Source organism: Phoxinus phoxinus (assembly GCF_949152265.1).
Source record: "Phoxinus phoxinus genome assembly, chromosome: 13".
Classification (NCBI taxonomy): Eukaryota; Metazoa; Chordata; class Actinopteri; order Cypriniformes; family Leuciscidae; genus Phoxinus; species Phoxinus phoxinus.
In genome coordinates this window covers 32,861,546-32,879,238 of record NC_136888.1, presented here as the reverse complement: position 1 = coordinate 32,879,238, position 17,693 = coordinate 32,861,546, and the positions used below count along the sequence as shown (strand labels likewise).

The following is a 17,693-nucleotide window of genomic DNA, read 5'->3' as shown; positions in this document are numbered from 1 at the left end:
GCTTGCTTCACTGTACAATTATCTTTTATTTTCTAGTATAACATATTATAAAACTTCAATTCACTTTATCAGCTAATAATAAATAGTAATATTGTTCTATATACTGTATAATAATATATAAATAATCATTATATATATATATATATATATATATATATATATATATATATATATATTAGTGTATGATAAAATGTCACAATTTAATGTCATAATCATAATTAAAAGGAACATAATAAAAAGGAGTAAAAAAATGTTTAGAATGTGTTATTTTGTTTGATTCGTTTATTTTTTTTATGACATTTACAACTCTTTAATGAATGCATATTGCATATTCTTTTCATTTTAATATATTGCAATTAAATGTATTATCTGCACATGTGTTGGTTCATATAAGGTTATTTTACTGTTATCAACGATTGTATAAACAGCATTCGGTATTGAACACAGCAGGACCTGCTGAACGGACACACAGCTAACATTGCAATGCTAATCATATCATATAAACATTCTGTTTTGAAGTTCAGAAATATGTTTACGGTTTGGTTTTTGTACATAGTATTTACATACTATTTAAAGAGAACTATGTGTATTTATGTACATGAAAACAATGTACAGTTAATGTAAACATACATTACACTGACTGTGTGATATAAATATAATATTTGTTGGATAAAAAAAACACCCAACAGTATGGCACAATAACATTGTAAAAACATCATAAGAAATGGTTCATTCATATGGTTTGAAGCTGATAGATCCTGTGGCCTTTCTTCAGAAGGTAACCCTGTTCATTGAGCGCACCGATGAAACCCTCAAAATCCACAACCTGAGAAAAGAATATGATAAATTAAAGAGGAAAGAACATTAAAGTGCCCCTATTATGCTATTTTAAAGATTTTGAATCTCATACAACAGGTTTACATGCATCAAAGGTAAAAAACAACAACACTTTAATAACTCAAACGGCTTGTCGGATGAATCAGTCTCTCCAAATCCCACTTTTCCGCGAGCCTGCTCTGCTCTGATTGGCCAGACGGCTCAGTCTGCTGTGATTGGTCTATTGCGTGCAGCGCGTGTCGGAAACCAAACACTCATTACCATAACTGAACTTCAGCTCAGGAGGCTTCCTAAAGCTCAGCGATTTTACACACTGTAAAGACAGTATTGATGCCGTTGATTTTACCGAGCGCGAGTCCGATTATTCAACTTGAGTTATTACCTCTATCGCAAGGACGTTTCTCAGTGATATGCTACTGTTTTGAAGTACATTATGAGATGTTGCAGCTGTAATTCCTCACCATGAGCATTAACAAGTGTGTGTTCATCAACAAACCCATGTGTGCATTTCTGATTTATTGAGGTGCACATGTGTATCATTAACTGTATCAATAACAGTGGATAAGTTAGCCAAGCACTAGCGTGAATGACTGACATAAAAGTTTGTAAAACAGATCTTGCTCCATCCTTTATCTTTACTCAAAGTACTAAGAATGGCATTAATAGACAGTTTTATGTAATAGTGGCCCACAGCTGATTAGCAGAAGTATTTCAGAAATACAGTGATAACGTGAGTTAACCGGTTAGCCAGAGACCTACACAATATAAAACACAAAAAGTATTTTGAACACCCGGTAGAAAAAATTTATATGTCAATAATTAATCATACTTACAGGTTGTGACTCTGAGGAGCAAGCTGGTCTAAATAATGTGGGTTCTGTCCCATCTTTAATGGATAAGCGTTTTGTAAATCTAATTTAGACCTCAGAGATTTGAGAAGCAGTCGCCAGAAGGTTATATTGCGGTGGTAATTTAAACCACTGACTCTTCACATCCTCATTCTTTGCAAGTGTTTACAGAGAGAATGTGCTTTTGCAGAGCAGAAAACAGCGTCTTCTCGACATGTACACAACACGAACCAGATACATACAGTGTTTGAGGACGGATCAAAGTAGACGTTGTTTGCGTCAGCCAATGAAGACCATAGGCGGACATTATGCAAATGAGTTACCGATTTACATATGCAGATTTCCTAAGGCAATTTAGTAGGGCTGTAACGATTAATCGCGATTAATCGAAATCCAAAATAAAAGTTTTTGTTTACATAATATATGTGTGTGTATTGTGTATAATTATTTTGTATATATATATATATATATAAATACACACACATGCATGTATATATTTAATAAAAAATTGTTATTTATATATAAAATAGTTCTATTTATATATAATATAAATCATATAAAAATATATATGCAGTATATAAATGCAAATATTTCTCAAATATATACATGCATGTGTGTGCATTTATATATACAAAATAATTATACACAATACACACACATATATTATGTAAACACAAACTTTTATTTTGGATTTCGATTAATCGTGATTAATCGTTTACAGCCCTACAATTTAGAGTCAATTCTTTCTTTTGGGAGACAATAACTTTACTTATCATGCACTTTCGACTATACAACTTTGCAGAGCATTTACATTCACAGACAGCTATATTACACACTACATGAAAGGGAAATATTTGAAAAAGCATAGTAGGGGTAAGCCTGGGAAAACTCTGATGAACTTCTGGCAAATTTGAGATTTGCTCTGCAACTCCGTCTGGCCAAGAGCCCATTCAAGCCCATTCCCAATTTTTCCAAATCGAGGCACCAATCACAAACGTTGAGGCGGGCTTTACACGATGACGATCGCTCTGATTGGTTTAGGTCTATCCAATTGCGCCCAGAGGCATTTGAGCGACGTCCGTTGGTGACGCCCCTTTGGAAATGGGCTGTGAATGAACCTTCCCCAGACCCACTCTCAGTTACAACTGAGGCCTCATCCACACTACTGCATTTTACTTTAGAAACGGAGAATTAAAATGAATACGATCTCCGTCCACACCAGCGTTTTAGCTGCGTATTAGAATTGATCTCCGTCCACATTAAAACGACTGAAAACGCGGATCACGTGACCATTCACCAACACTGGGCATGCGCGTGCCGGTGTAAACAGCCGCATGTAGGCAGTGTTAGCATTTTAAAATGCATTATTTACTTGCACAACAGCTGCTAGCAAAGACATCAACGTCAGTAACGCTTGTAATTCGTTATCCATGTTGCAGTCACTAACAGTACGTAGTCCAGGCTGTTTTTGTATGTTTTCTTCCCGGCGACGGGTCATGTGATGGGTGGCTGACGAATCAGGGAAGAATACGCCATGATTGATGACATCCAATCATAGAGCCGAGCGTGAGCCTCTGCGTCATCGTTTGTAAAGTCCTCCGTATTGACCGTCTTCACTAAAACGCCCTCCAGAGATTCAAAACGCAAAATGGGGTCGGCAGCGTTTCTAAACTTCTCCGTTTTAGGTCTTCGTTTTTGCCGTTGTAGTCTGGACGGGAGGTGCAAACGTAGCAAAAGGTCTCCGTTTCTAAACGAAAACGCAGTAGTGTGGATGGGGCCTGAGAAGAGTCTGGTGTCAACCACGCTTTAATAGGGGCACTTTTGAAAGAGAATTTAAATCCGTCATCTGACAGTGTACTATGTAATGTAGATGATGCTCACCTGTATATGCAGATCTTTGGCGAGCTGTCGCAGCTCCTGGAGCTCGAACATGCTTTTGTCGGTGCGCTCGGCGAGTCTGTTTAAAGCCGTGACAAATTTCTTGACTTTCGAGCGGTTGCTCATGCCAGAGCCGAGCTGAGAACGGTCAAAATCCAGACGGCCAAATTCATCAGAGTATGTGTCGGTTAAGCTAAACACAGAGGAACATGAAGGAGGGAGTTCAGCATTTGTTAAAAGCTTTTGTCGCATGAATAAATAAATATAAATTTTTTAAGAATTAAACAATTGAGGAAATATAATCAAGACTGCCATACAAATGTTAGGTAACACTTTATTTTAGTGCCCTTGTTACATGTTACATGCACTTACCATAGTAATAACAGTAAATTATGCATAATTGCATGTAACTAACCCTCAACCAAACCCTAATCCTATAGTAAGTACAAGTCTACATGTACTTAAATATATAATTACAATGCAACAGTGACACCTTAAAATAAAGTGTAACCAAATGTTATTTAATTTGAGGATTTATAGGGTTATCACATGTATAACACAGAGATATCAATGAAGACACATTTCAGAATCATGCAAGTTGTCTCCTAAATGACGTAATATGCACTATGTACTAAATTATCAAGTGTATGAGGTTTAAACGGTTATTTTGTGATCCAGCAGCGGAGTCTGATAGCCCTTCCCTTTTGGCTACATTTGGCGATTAAAGTGCATGATCATGCCACACTTCGTTTTTTCGGTTAAATAAGTGCATCATCAGGGTACTTGAAGTGCACTTTTTGAAGTGCATACTTTGGGCTTTAGAATAGTGCACAAGTATGCGAATTGGGATTAGAATATTAGAATTTTTCCAATATGGGTGTAAATCACATCACAATTCTGTCACTCGTAGAAAACGCAGCTTTTATGAGTCACCTGTGTTTCATGATGTCCACAACATCCTCCGCATCACTTTGAGTAGCTTTTTCCCTGAGCTCAACACGAGCTCGCGCCTGCAGACAGAGACAGAGACAGAGAGAGAGAGAGAGACCTTGTGATTGTCATGTAATGCAGAGACCCTAAATTAATTACCGTACTTAGACCTCAAGAAATCAAAATAGTATTTTTTGTTGTTGCACTTTTTAGTTGCTGTCTGTGGAAAACAGACCAAAAATACTGAAGCCTCGTCTCGCAACTACGACTTTATATCTCATATTTCTGAGAAAAAAAGACAGATGTGCGTTGTGCGATGCAAACTATAAATTCTGTTTCTCAGAATTGCGACTTTATACCTCGCAACTGCAAGTTTATACAGTATCTCACAACTTAGAAAAAAGTATTTTATATTCATACTTTTTTCTCAGAATTGCAAGACATAAACTTGCAATTGCGAGTTCTATAGTCCGAATTGCGAGATACAAACTCAGAATTGTGAGATAAAAAGCTAATTTATTTTTTATTCCCAGGTGGAAACAAGCTTCCATAAATAGGCAACGTCACTCACCACTAAAAAGAAAATTGCCAATGCTTAAAGTCAATAATAAATATTAAATGTTAATCAAACAAATACAGAGTGCAGTAGAAGCTGTGTGCTGTCATCAGTCAGTAGGTCTGATCTTGTATGGAGATTATGTCCACCTCTGTGAGTCGGATGAGGGACTCCAGCTGGCGGGTGGTGATGGGTGTGCTGTCGGCTGTCTGGTTCTGTTTGCGCAGCTCCAGATAAAAGTCCTGCAGGACCTGCGCAGCTTCTGCGGAGAGAGACGGGTGAACGTAGTGCCGGGCGTAACCCACATACTTCCGCAGGAGCTGGTGAGGAATCGGGTCAAAGTTCTCTCCAGGAACCAGCTACGGATGAAAAAACATGAACATTAACATTATTACAGCTGTAATATATAGTACAGTAGCAACAAATGTATAGTAGGTGCAATAATAAAACACTGTACATATGGTAAATTAAGCCAATAATCAAAATATGATGCTTTAACAGATCAGTAGCTGTACATTCAAATATGCATACGCAATAGTGAATCTTGCATAAGGAAACATTATTAATAAAAGTTATTATAAATTAGTAACCCTACAATATTATCATTTGTTAACATTATTTATGCATTACCTAACATGTGCTACCAAAGAACAATATTTTATACAGCATTTTTTAATCTTTGTTAATAATAATAATAAACATTTTTTGTTAGTCAACAATATAATTGTTCATTGTTTATGTTAGACAGTGCATTAACAGATACAATTTTGAAATGTATTAATAAATGTTGAAATTAACAAAAGCATAATAAATGCTATCGAAGGAGTGTTTATTGTTACTAATGTAGTTAACTAATGATAAATAATTAAACCTTATTGTGAAGTGTGATCAGTAGTTGTTGTACATTCAAATATGAATGAGAAAAAGTAATAATGATAATAGCAAATACCAGTAATGTTAGTTAAATGTTATTAATGAAAGCTATTAGGAAGTCTCATTTGTTAACATTATATGTTGCATTGGCGAACATGACCAATGTTTTTTTCCAGCATTTGTTAATCTTTATTAATGTTAGTTAATTAAAAAATACAATTGTTCAGTGTTTGATTATATTATTTCACAGTGCAATAATGTTAACATATTTTGTATTTTGTACAAAATGTATTAGTAAATGCTGAAATTAACTAACTAAGATTAATAAAAGCTGTAGAAGTATTATACAGGGTTAGTTCATGTTAATTAATGTAGTTAACAAATGAAACCTTATTATAAAGTGTTACCATCAAGGAGTATCAGCAGAATTGGTTAAGAGAAGGTGAATGTTACCTTGAGTCTGTCTGAGAGCGGTTTCTCCGAGGAGACCTCCAGAATGGAGATGTTGGACTCCTGCGTACTGTAGCGTGCGGCCGCAGCACCGCTGACCGCACCATTCTTCCCTGCTCGCATGGCCATCACGTGCTCGGACAGCAGGTGGTCGTGGTCCTCATTAGGGGTGTCCAACAAGATGAAGACCAGATCAAACCTGGACAGCAGTGCACTTCCCATTCTAGAGAGAGACAGGCAACACTTCATTTAAAGAGAGTCTATTACGCCCTTTTACAAAGTCTACTAGAACAGATATTCTCCATTATTGCGGCGCCTCTCTTCCCAGTCTGTCAGTAACACTCGGTTTACTTCCTGTCTCTATGAAGCCCCTCCTTCTGAAAAGCACACTGTGTTCTGATTGGTCGGCTGGATCAGCGTGTTGTGATTGGTCAAGCGCTTCGAGCATGTTTGGGAAATGTCCCGCCCCTTACCATAACCGCCATTTTAACACACTATGAACTAACTCAACCAGGCCACGCCCTTTTATTCTGCATATTAATTATTATAATGAGGAATATCTTGACGTATTCATTCCCGGAAGAAACTAAAGACTACAATGGAGGCGTTTCAAGAACTCCCGCTGGAGGGACTTTTTCATGATTAAACAGCAACTTTACACACTAAAGAAAGAGGAACATGGAAAAAAGGTCCTCTTTAATACAACAGTGTGTCAAAACATTTAAAATCTTATGAGGCAAATCGTTATAATGATGTTGAAACATATTAAAGGCAAGGCACCACAGGTGAAAAAGGCAAAAAATTTAACTAACAGATACATTCAGTTAATAAATTAATAAATACATACATTAAGACATTACATTTTGTGTAACAAGTTTTCTAAAATGTAGTTTAATATGCAAATTATGCTTATTTGCATACTCCAGCACAGAAATATGAACAGCCGGATTTAAAATCCTTATTTCATTTTGTTGACATTAGAGTTAAAGGTTAGTACAGAGGGGATTTTGTATATTTCTTTTTATCACTCCATAAATCAGAAAATAATGTCATCATCAGCCAGCATGTTTTTAGGAACAAAATGTTACATTAATCAGGTGAATGATATATAAACAAACCCCTCTGTAAAAACCTTCAGAATATAGATAGGAATAAACCTGGTGTACGTAAGTGCTGCTGAAGTGGAAATGTCTGTCTCAGTACGTGAGAAAAACTCGTTTGGAGAAAACGGCCTACTGTAATTAATTTAAGTGCAATAAACACTTGAATGAGTATTTGGGATGTTTTATTTTCACTAGTCTGGAAGTAAACATGTTATGGCAGCAAAATTGCACAAAATCTCAAAATTGACCAATGTTTGAAAAAAAACAAGGGTTTTGCCTTCCGCTTTTCAAATCTAACTTTTGACATTATTAAAGAGCCAAAATATGCATATCAATAGTTAGACTAACAAACTATGTTACTTGGCAGCTAAAGTGTTTATTATTATTAATTTATTAAACAGTATCATATTGCTTTTGCTGATCTTTCATAAACCATTAGCTACTCGGGATTACTGGTGCATTACACTGATTTTATCGTGGTTTACAAGTAGGGCTAGGGCTGGGCGATAAATCGATTTTATCGATTAACTCGAGTGTGTAGTGTACATCGATGTGTTTGAATCATAAATCGTATTTTTGGTGAAAAAAATCTGGGATTTTATTTTTAGGCCATATCGCAAAATCGATTAAAATGTGGTTGATTCAAAAGCCAGTATTAGCTTTCCTACACTGTTCATATGTCATGAACCAGGTTTCTCTCTCTCTCTTTTCCCCTATCACGCACACACACTCACTTCATCTCTCAGCTGATCGCTCACGCTGATCTCCTTCTCACCCGTTTTCTCTTTAGTCTAATTTTCTCTGCTACTTCTAGCTCCTGTTCTCCCTGCTTCAATGCCAGATTATTGTTGTTGTTCGTAGAGTACACGCTCTTTTACGTCCTGTCTAGTCCAGAGTTAATTCTGTTCTCTGCCCAGCTATCCAGCTGCTCGTGGCCTGCAACCTTATCTGCTGTCTGTGTATCTCCTCCATCTGGCCTTGGGATTTAGTCTCGTTTGCTGATCTCTGCTACCCTGCTCTAGGACCTCCGCTGCTGTCTCTCATCAGCCAAGTTTTGTCATTTGTGTTCCCTACAGTTCTGCGTCCGCGTGACGGCAGACTCCTGTGTTGCCTTTTTCAAATAAACATTGTTTCTGCACCTGCCTTTGCTTCTGGGTCCTCAGTTACCTTGCAGCCAGCATGTTACAGCTAATGCTGTGAGATTTTATGTTTGTTTTTATCTTAAAAACATAAAATAACCTGATCCCTTTTGAAGGCATGCGAAAATCCTGTCTATTCATTGTATGCATTTGAAATAGAGTTGGCTTCTGTTTTAATGTACCCAAGTGTACATAAAATAAAACGAGTTTAATATAAAGGTTTGTGGCGCTTTATTTCTTTTTATTTATTAACCACTTGTAAACTTATGTTCACTGTTCTTTTTTATAAATATAAGATTTGTATTACATCTATATTCATTGAGTCAAATCGAGAATCGAATCAAATTGGAACATCTGAATAGATACCCAGCCCTATTTACAAGTCTACATGTTACTTATCGCTTTATCGGTTTATAGGAACCTATAGGTTTAGGAACCGTATGTAAGCAATGTATTTCAATTAATCATAAAATGGCCCTGATATGTCAGTAGACATTAAGAAATCTTGTTAATTTCAAATACTTATATCACTGACAACAGTGGTCCGGCCAGCATATTGTCATTTAAAAGTGAGGTTGCAGCCCTCAACTGATGTGGATGTTGTCATGTTGTGTTTTGGCCTGAATAGCCACCCTCCACCTATCGACCAATCACAAAGTCAGTAGTGTTTTTCGGCATCCGGGTTGCCAGCTCTGCTCTAGTCTGCTCTAAACTACCCTAACTCTAGTCGGATAAAAAAATGTCTAACTTATTGTCTAACTAATGTCTATCTGGTAACCTCGAGTCAGGGGGGGAGGGGATACACCGCTCTACAGTAATTTGAAAGTGATTGCAGTACCAGTTTTGGCCACAATCTTACATATGGTTCCTTTAAAGCCAATAAACTTTATAATCAATGTAAAAAAATGTTTTTAGTATTATTATTAGTATGCATTGACTCACTTCAGGTTCTCAGAGACAGTCTTGGCTTTATTGTAATGCCCTCCGACAGGATTGGCCGCTGCGATGATGGAGGTTCGAGCAGGAAGAGTGCAGACAATCCCAGCTTTCGCCAGACTGATGCTCTGCTGCTCCATGGCCTCCAGAAGAGCCTGATGCTGACTGCCCATCTTATCAAACTCATCAATGCAACAGATGCCTGGAGGACATATTAAACGCACTGATTTTAAATGAGTAAACCCAGGTAACGCTCTTCCACATGTGTATCCTGAATTGATACAGAAGACCATGTTTCTCAAAGTTTAAATACCTTGATCTCCCAACACCAGCGCTCCAGCTTCAAGAGCGTAGTCTCCCGATCCACTGTCCCGGGACAGAGATACAGTCAGTCCTGAAGTGGTGGTCGTGTTTCCACAAACATATACACCCCGTGGAGCCACGTTACACACAGCCTGGATACACACAACAACAGCAGCAACACACATATGGCATATTAATAAGCTTAAAATAATCTGACTGGCTGATAAATGCATTAGAAGGGCTCATATTATCATGTACCTGTAACATCTGACTTTTACCGAGTCCAGGGTCACCAACGATAAGCATATGTGGGTCTCCTCTTATTGGGATACGATTTTTATCGTCAACATACTTCTGACATCCGCCAAAAAGAGCCAGAGCCAATCCTGCTTTAACAAGCTGAGAAAACACAGGGACAGCAGGCAAGTTAAAGGAGTCGTGTCATTAATGTATCTTTTCATTTACTAATTCCAAGATGCAAAAACAACTCTAATTTCTTCATGGTTATGATACGAGCTCAGTAACACATGAACACCCACAATAAAGAAGCCTAGTGATACATTAACCCTTTATATTGGCATCGTTTACATATTTTAGATTTTATATTACCGGTACATATCGTTTATACCACAGCCTTTACATATTTAAAACAGTAATATCCTATACTAAACCTAAACTAATCTTGACAAACTATATATCATTTGAAAGCTTACAATCTCTAGTTTACATATTTGGTGACTGAAATTACAGAGGAGCCGTAATTTATCAATTTGCAACAAGAATATGTTCATACTCCTAAGGCGTGTTCAGACCTTTATTTTGAAATAGTGATGAACATGAAAAATCATGAAAGAATGGTAGAAACCTCAGTTTGTTTTCATGCCAAGAGTTCAAAAGATAGCATCCATTCAATTCTTTTAGAAAAAAAGGTCTGAAAATGTTTTGAATATAAAGAAAAAAAATTATAGATTCAGCATTTGTGATGTGTCAGCGAGCTATAATGCACATACGTGATCTTTTGTGTTTCTTAGAGGTTGAATTCATTTCAAAATCTGCCAAACTTCCAACACTACTTCTGAATAAGACGTCTACTGGAGGCTCCCTTATATGGGCAGTAATATTAACTAGTGGAAGAGTTTGGTACTGCGCCCGAACTAAATCTCACTGAACGCTTATTTTTTGAGATATCAACCTAAAATTTGAAACAACTTGTTCGGATTTTTGGCTTAGATTTTTTAGCATTTTTAGAGTCCACCAGGTTTTGAAAATATAGATTTTATATTTTTAAATTTTTAACATTGTAGATTTTCATAAACTCAAACTTCTATAACTTTTTTTCTGTTTAATTTTCTTAATTTATTTCACAAGACCAATCTTACATCTATATTGCAAAGCATTCTTGAATTACAACTATTTAAGTTCGGAATGTGCATTTTCATATCTATTAAAAAAAAAGGGGGTGCCGCTTGACAGGAATAATAATTCAAGTTAAATAAGAACATATTTGGACACTCACCAAATGGCCGTAAATGCCAGGACAGAGAGAGCTGTAAATCACAGTGACAGTCACATTAAGCTTCTTCATAGATAATACAGTATATATGTGAACATGTTATAGAGTCTAAATGTTACACACTTCACTATGAGCTTGAAAAGGTCCTCTTGCGCTTGGATCTCTTGGATGGCGTAGAGGTCTTTGATGGAGAACTCCACTGAAGGACCCTGGCCCTCAGATTCAGACGAGGCTTTGCTTTTCTGACCCTTCGAGTTGCTGACTGAATTTGCCTGAATGTACAACAGGAACATACACTTGTCCTTCTTGTTTCTGCTACTTCCTGAAGAATGGAATACAGCAATATTTAAAATAAAATTACTTTTAATGTTACTTTATTCAGGATTGGATACTTAATAAATTACATTTGAATGTGCCGTTATAAGACATAATAAGTCTATAAAGCAGTCCATCACCTTCACTTAACGTTATCGAACAAAATAATATTGGTCATGAAAAAATATATGTCTCTCTCTAATCAAAGCTACTAAAAGCTTATTATTGTATTAATATTGCTGTATTATTACACAGCTACTTCCCAAATAAACAAAGACAGAGGTTACTTACACTATTGATATGAGATGGTAATAGAGAGAAGAATGGGATCGGGAAAAGGCGGATTCACATTAAAATCTGTTTACTTTATAAAACATTTGCCTGTTATCAAAACAAAGTTGCAAAATAACTTTCCTGTTATCGATTCCTACTATTCCCACCATTTTATTTATTACTCCTTTCTCTTTCTACACTGGGGAGGAACGTAAAAACGGCCTTGTGTATTTTGTCGGTTTTGACTCACCCACCCAGACAAGTAGCATTTAGTGTAAATAGACACTCCGATAAATATATAAATGGATATAATATGTAACCCTGGATCACAAAACCAGTCACCAGTAGCCTGGGTATATTTGTGGCAATAGCCAATTATACATTGTATGGGTCAAAATTATAAATTTTTCTTTTATGCTAAAAATCATTAGGATTTTAAGATCATGTTCCATGAAGATATTTAGTAAATTTCCTACCGTAAATATATAAAACATGCATTTTTGTGAGTGAATGCAGCACAATCGTGAACATAAATGCACAATTTTAAAGGAGATTTTCTCAATGTTTCGATTTTTTTGCATCCTCAGATTCCAGATTTTTAATAGTTGTATCTCGGCCAAATATTGTCATATCCTAACAAACCACACATCAATTGAAAGCTTATTTGTTCAGCTTTCATGTGATGTATAAATCTAAATTTCAAAAAAATTGACCCATGTTTTGTGGTCCAGGGTCACATATATCCATTTGAGTCTAAGTAATTGTATTATGTGGAGGGATATAACAGCTCAACACAAAGAGCAGTGAATGTGAGCATCATCTAGTAACTGAGTCAGACAGAAGGCCACCCGAGGCTGTCCTGCCAGACCACTGAGGTCAGATGTAAAAATAGCACCAGCTGATATTTGCCAGACTGTAAAATGGACACATTTCTGAGATGCTAAATGAATGAGAATCAACCATTTGTTAATAAGAAATTGCCTTGAATATAAGTAGCACCAGCTTCATGTGTACGAGTCTATACATCTTTGCACTGACAGTGTGGACAATGTCTCATACCCTCTTCACTGGACACTTTAATGACCCCTGTGATGGTGACCATGTCTCCAGGCACACAGCTGTCCACCAGGTCCTGCGTGAGCTCACATTCAATGGTGCGCGGGATTCGCCCGGACTCACGCTGGTCACCTGACATCATCTCCTGAACCCTGTGAAGAGCACAGGAGGAGAAATCATGGAAAATGAGGGGTGGTGTTCTCTTAAACATCTCACACCAAAGTGTTGCTATTGTTAACTTAAACCAAAACTATTAAAAATCACTTTCAGTAATTGAAATTAAGCTTACATAAAACATAAAATAAAATGAAAATATGAAAATATAAGCTAATTTAAAAAAACTAATGAATAGTATAATAGTTTATGGATAATACTAAAATAACACTGGCAAACACTATTATAACATATATATTTCCATACTTTATTGTTTGCCAGTCGACAGTGAGTGTTAAAGGTGAACTTCTGTTTGGAGTGAATGAACGTCCACGACATTCAGTCTGTAAACACTGAAGAAAAAATGAATAAACATCATGTTAGATGTCACTAAATACAGCAACAGTGACATTTACAACTTACAATGTGCAATGTCTAATTTTATATTGTTTACAAATTATTCTTTCTTTTCTCAGTAATTTTCCACAGTTTTTATTCCACTGAACAAAATAAAATATAGATATTAGATAAATATGGGTGGAATGTCACAAAATCAAAACTTGTTAAACATGTTATATAGAAGTAATGAAAAAGCACACTGTACCTTAGTGGGAATGGTGTATTTCCCATCAGGCAGTGTGACGCTCTGTGTATCTCCACAGGTGTTACAGGCGAACGCCAGCTTACTGCAGAGCGGTTTAATGTTACTCACTCTCACCACCGTTCCTCTGATCGCAACAAACTTCCCATACAAATTCGCTCTCAGACTCTTCAAAGGAGTCAGTGGCTCATAGTTATATAGCCTAAAAGAGAGAAAGAGAAACACATCTTTTTTTTTATTCGTCACAAAATTTAACTCTATTATCTCTGAACTATAGAAATAAAGTTGGACATATAAGCATGTCTTTATCCGGATACATGTGATATATTATCTCAACTGCTTAATGTTGTCACAAACTATATTTACATTTAGATCTAAAATGCTAAATGCATTTTAAATATTAAGATATTACAAACATAAAACATAATTTTCTGTAAAGCTCCTTTTAACCCCTTATATTGGCATATATGCCACACGGCCATTACATATTTAAAACAGTAATATCCTATAATAAACCTAAACTAATCTTGACAAACTAAATATCATTTGAAAGCTTACAATCTCCAGTTTACATATATTAGGGACTGATTGTCAAAATAAATTACAGAGGAGCCGTAATTTATCAATTTGCAACAAGAATATGTTCATACTCCTAAGGCGTGTTCAGACCTTTATTTTGAAATAGTGATGAACATGAAAAATCATGAAAGAATGGTAGAAACCTCAGTTTGTTTACATGCCAAGAGTTCAAAAGATAGCATCCATTCAATTCTTTTAGAAAAAAAGGTCTGAAAATGTTTTAAATATAAAGACAAAAATTATAGATTCAGCATTAGTGATGTGTCAGCGAGCTATAATGCACATACGGGATCTTTCTGTGTTTCTTAGAGGTTGAATTCATTTCAAAATCTGCCAAACTTCCAACACTACTTCTGAATAGGATGTATACTTCATAAATTGTAAAAATAATGGTTCAGATCACTCAAACAACATATGGAAATGGAGGTGCCATTATATGGGCAGTAATGTCAACTAGTGGGGAAGTGTGGTACTGCGCCCAAACTAAATCTCACTGAACGCTTATTTTTTGAGATATCAACCTAAAATTTGAAACACAACTTGTTCAGATTATTGGCTTTGATTTTTTAGAGTCCACCAGGTTTTGAAAATATATATTTTATATAAAATATGAATAATAAATTTTTTAACATTGTACATTTTCATAAACTTTTTTTCTGTTTAACTTTCTAAACTTATTTCACTTCTACAAAAATCTGCCAAATGTCTTTAAAACAAGACCAATCTTACATCTATATTCCAAAGCATTCTTGAATTACAACCATTTAAGTTCAGAATGTGCATTTCCAGGTCTATAAAAAAAAAGGGGGTGCCGCTTAAGTTATACAACGTGAGTGCATTGTGAAATATACAAATAAATCTGACTTGATTCTCAATTTTGCATTATTTGAATTCATAAGGCAAGTAAACAGACTCACCTGGCGCTGATATGTGGGGTGTTGATTATGGGCCGTACTCCTGCAGGAAGATCCTCATGCCCCTGCAGTTCTGCTGCATGTCTCTCCAGATCCACAGTCAGCACCTGCAGAGAAAGATTCAATTATTTCAGCTTGATCTTCCGAGATTATGGCATAATGTTAAACTGAGAACAGTGACGCATATGTAAATGCGTAACACACACCCCACCTGATGAATTGCCACACCCAAGCAGTCCAGTATCTTCTCAGGCATTTCTTTAAGATATTTGGCAAGATCAGGTAAAGTGTGTGAAATCTGTTTGTTGGACAACAGGTCTTTGTAGTCCACCAAAATGCTGCCTTTCCTTTCAATCTCATCCTGAGGGTGAAAAAAAAAAATCCAAATTGAATATTTTGTTTTTCCAACACTGGAAATAGGGAGAATCATGCTTTGATATCTTATACCTTATCATAAAGGTCCATCTGCGATGTGAAGTACCGTTCAAACACTTTTATCTTCTCAACATAAGGTGAACTTTCAACAAATCCTGGAAAAGGAACAAACGCAAATCACAAACTATTGCAATCATAAATCAAAATCAAGAAGACATTCAGACATTTATATATCCCACAGGTCAAGAATACATTCATAATGTAAATGGGAAAATATAAAACCTTCAGAAAAATAGAGTCGCCATCCTTTGTATGGACACGTGATATCAAGGGTCGCCTGACTAACTTGTGGAGTAAATCCTGTGGAGTAAAAACAACAACATAAATAATAATAAAAATGGTAAATGTCAATGTAACAAAAAAAAGTTAGAAATAAATTATAATTTCTCAAATACAACATTATTAAAAAAAGTTTGGAAGAGCCAGGATATTTATTTTTAATACAACTCAGATTGTGTTCGGCTGAAAGAAGAAAGTCATACACAGCTAGAATGGCTTGAGGGAGAGTAACATTTTCTTTTTTGGGTGAACTATCCCTTTAATATAATTCATTATATGTAATTCGTTTCCTAGTTCAGTTAGTTTTTTTCTAATCTAGCTTTCTAATAAATCTGGCATTCATACTATGAATACTGTTGGCTCTGTGACGAATTGCTTATGTTTTTCTATAGCAAGTTGCGTTAGATAAAAGTGTCAACTAAATGCATGAATGTAAATGTAAATTATTTAAATCAACTTTTATTGTCAATAAAAGCTACCCAACTGTTCAGACAGACACTTACTATTTTGTGTATTGTTGGTGGGATAGTTCCCTCTTTTAAAAAAATAAAAATAAAAATCCTATTGTTTTTGTCGAGGGAACCAGTGTGATGCGAAATGCCAGTTGGTCTACAAAGCGCCATCATACCTGTACCACTTTATTAATATAATTAATCACATTTAATCAGTTAGCTAGTTCATTTCGTTTTTTCTTATCTAGCTTTTAACAAACCTGGCATTGTATACTATGAATACTGTTGGCTCTGTGACGAATTCCTTATGTTTTTCTATTGTAAGTTGCTATGGATAAAATGCATTAATGTATTTGAATCAAGCTTTTTTGTCAATAGTCACAAGCTACCCAACTGTTCAGACTCTTACTATTTTGTGTATTGTTGGTGGGATAGTTCCCTCTTCCTCCTCCTCCTCCTCCTCCTCCTCTGCTCCATGGACGGCCTCTCCATCCTCTTCCTCCTCCTCTCCATCCTCTTCCTCCAGCAGATGAGCTGTTTGCACCCCTCCAGGACCCTCGGTCAGACCCCTGACTGCTCATCCTTCACCCTCGAAAGTCTGAAAGCAAAACCACAACAAATAAAGCTACCAACGTGTCACAGAAACATGGTCACCATAATATAGAACAATATAAACAATATACGGAATCAAAACAATACAGACCTGCTGTTTTACTTACACTTTATTATCTATTATAATAACTGAACACGTAACTCATATTTTACTAAACATAAAGAGACTAAAATAAATCTAAATTCGGCGATATCAGTTCTAGAATGAGGCAAAATAATTACGCATAAGTTAACTCTGTGTGGAGTAATTGTTGTTTCTAACTTTACAACGGCTCCAATTAATGTGGAACAAAGAGCATAAATTGGGGAAAATTTTCGACATATATTTTATTAAAGAGAGATATTTTAACAGATCTTATTGAAAGAAGTACTTACAGCCACTGTTTGTTTACTTCCTCAATCAATGACGTCTGGTCAGGCTTCAAGATTGGCGCCAGTTGTGACGCCACTTCCGTACATGCGCTGAGCCGTAAACGTAGCTTTTATCTTTTTTTTTTTAACCGTCCTTTGTATAATATTAGTTTTCTTTCGAAGCTACATTTAAATCCCATTTATTTTTTAGCAAATTCACGCTTTAGCGTTTATTTCGAAATGTATGTAGGCTATACGTGTTTATTTGTGTATTTTTCATTTTTAAACCCTCAATTTGTGTATTTCC

General features: G+C 35.9%; 1 protein-coding gene across 2 annotated transcripts; it reads right to left on the bottom strand.

Annotated features, from left to right (window-relative positions):
- Nucleotides 1–293: 293 nt before the first annotated feature.
- Nucleotides 294–17,492, bottom strand: mcm8 (minichromosome maintenance 8 homologous recombination repair factor). 2 transcript variants are annotated; one of them, XM_079632068.1, is made up of 20 exons: nucleotides 17,411–17,483; nucleotides 16,877–17,021; nucleotides 16,475–16,509; nucleotides 15,915–15,992; nucleotides 15,705–15,787; nucleotides 15,469–15,618; nucleotides 15,261–15,364; nucleotides 13,768–13,966; nucleotides 13,431–13,516; nucleotides 13,014–13,162; nucleotides 11,490–11,688; nucleotides 11,370–11,400; nucleotides 10,112–10,252; nucleotides 9,864–10,005; nucleotides 9,557–9,752; nucleotides 6,376–6,595; nucleotides 5,199–5,408; nucleotides 4,497–4,573; nucleotides 3,567–3,756; nucleotides 294–826 (listed from the first exon to the last, which is right to left on the bottom strand). In XM_079632068.1, exons 2-20 carry the CDS (start codon nucleotides 17,002–17,004, stop codon nucleotides 734–736), a joined length of 2,511 nt encoding a protein of 836 aa, XP_079488194.1. In that variant the 5' UTR covers nucleotides 17,005–17,021; nucleotides 17,411–17,483; the 3' UTR covers nucleotides 294–733. The 2 variants fall into 2 exon arrangements, with proteins under 2 accessions (XP_079488194.1, XP_079488193.1); XM_079632067.1 differs by lacking the exon at nucleotides 16,475–16,509 and having other exon boundaries at nucleotides 16,833–17,021; nucleotides 17,411–17,492.
- Between the last annotated feature and the right edge of the window lie 201 nt (nucleotides 17,493–17,693).

Coding starts and splice junctions, on each gene's coding strand:
- mcm8 (XM_079632067.1), bottom strand. CDS start 17,004: ATGAGCAGTCAGGGGTCTGACCGAGGGTCCTGGAGGGGTGCAAACAGC. Junction 15,619..15,704: donor AGATGGACCTTTATGATAAG/GTATAAGATATC, acceptor TTTCACCCTCAG/GATGAGATTGAAAGGAAAGG. Junction 5,409..6,375: donor CGCTCTCAGACAGACTCAAG/GTAACATTCACC, acceptor TTTCATCCGTAG/CTGGTTCCTGGAGAGAACTT.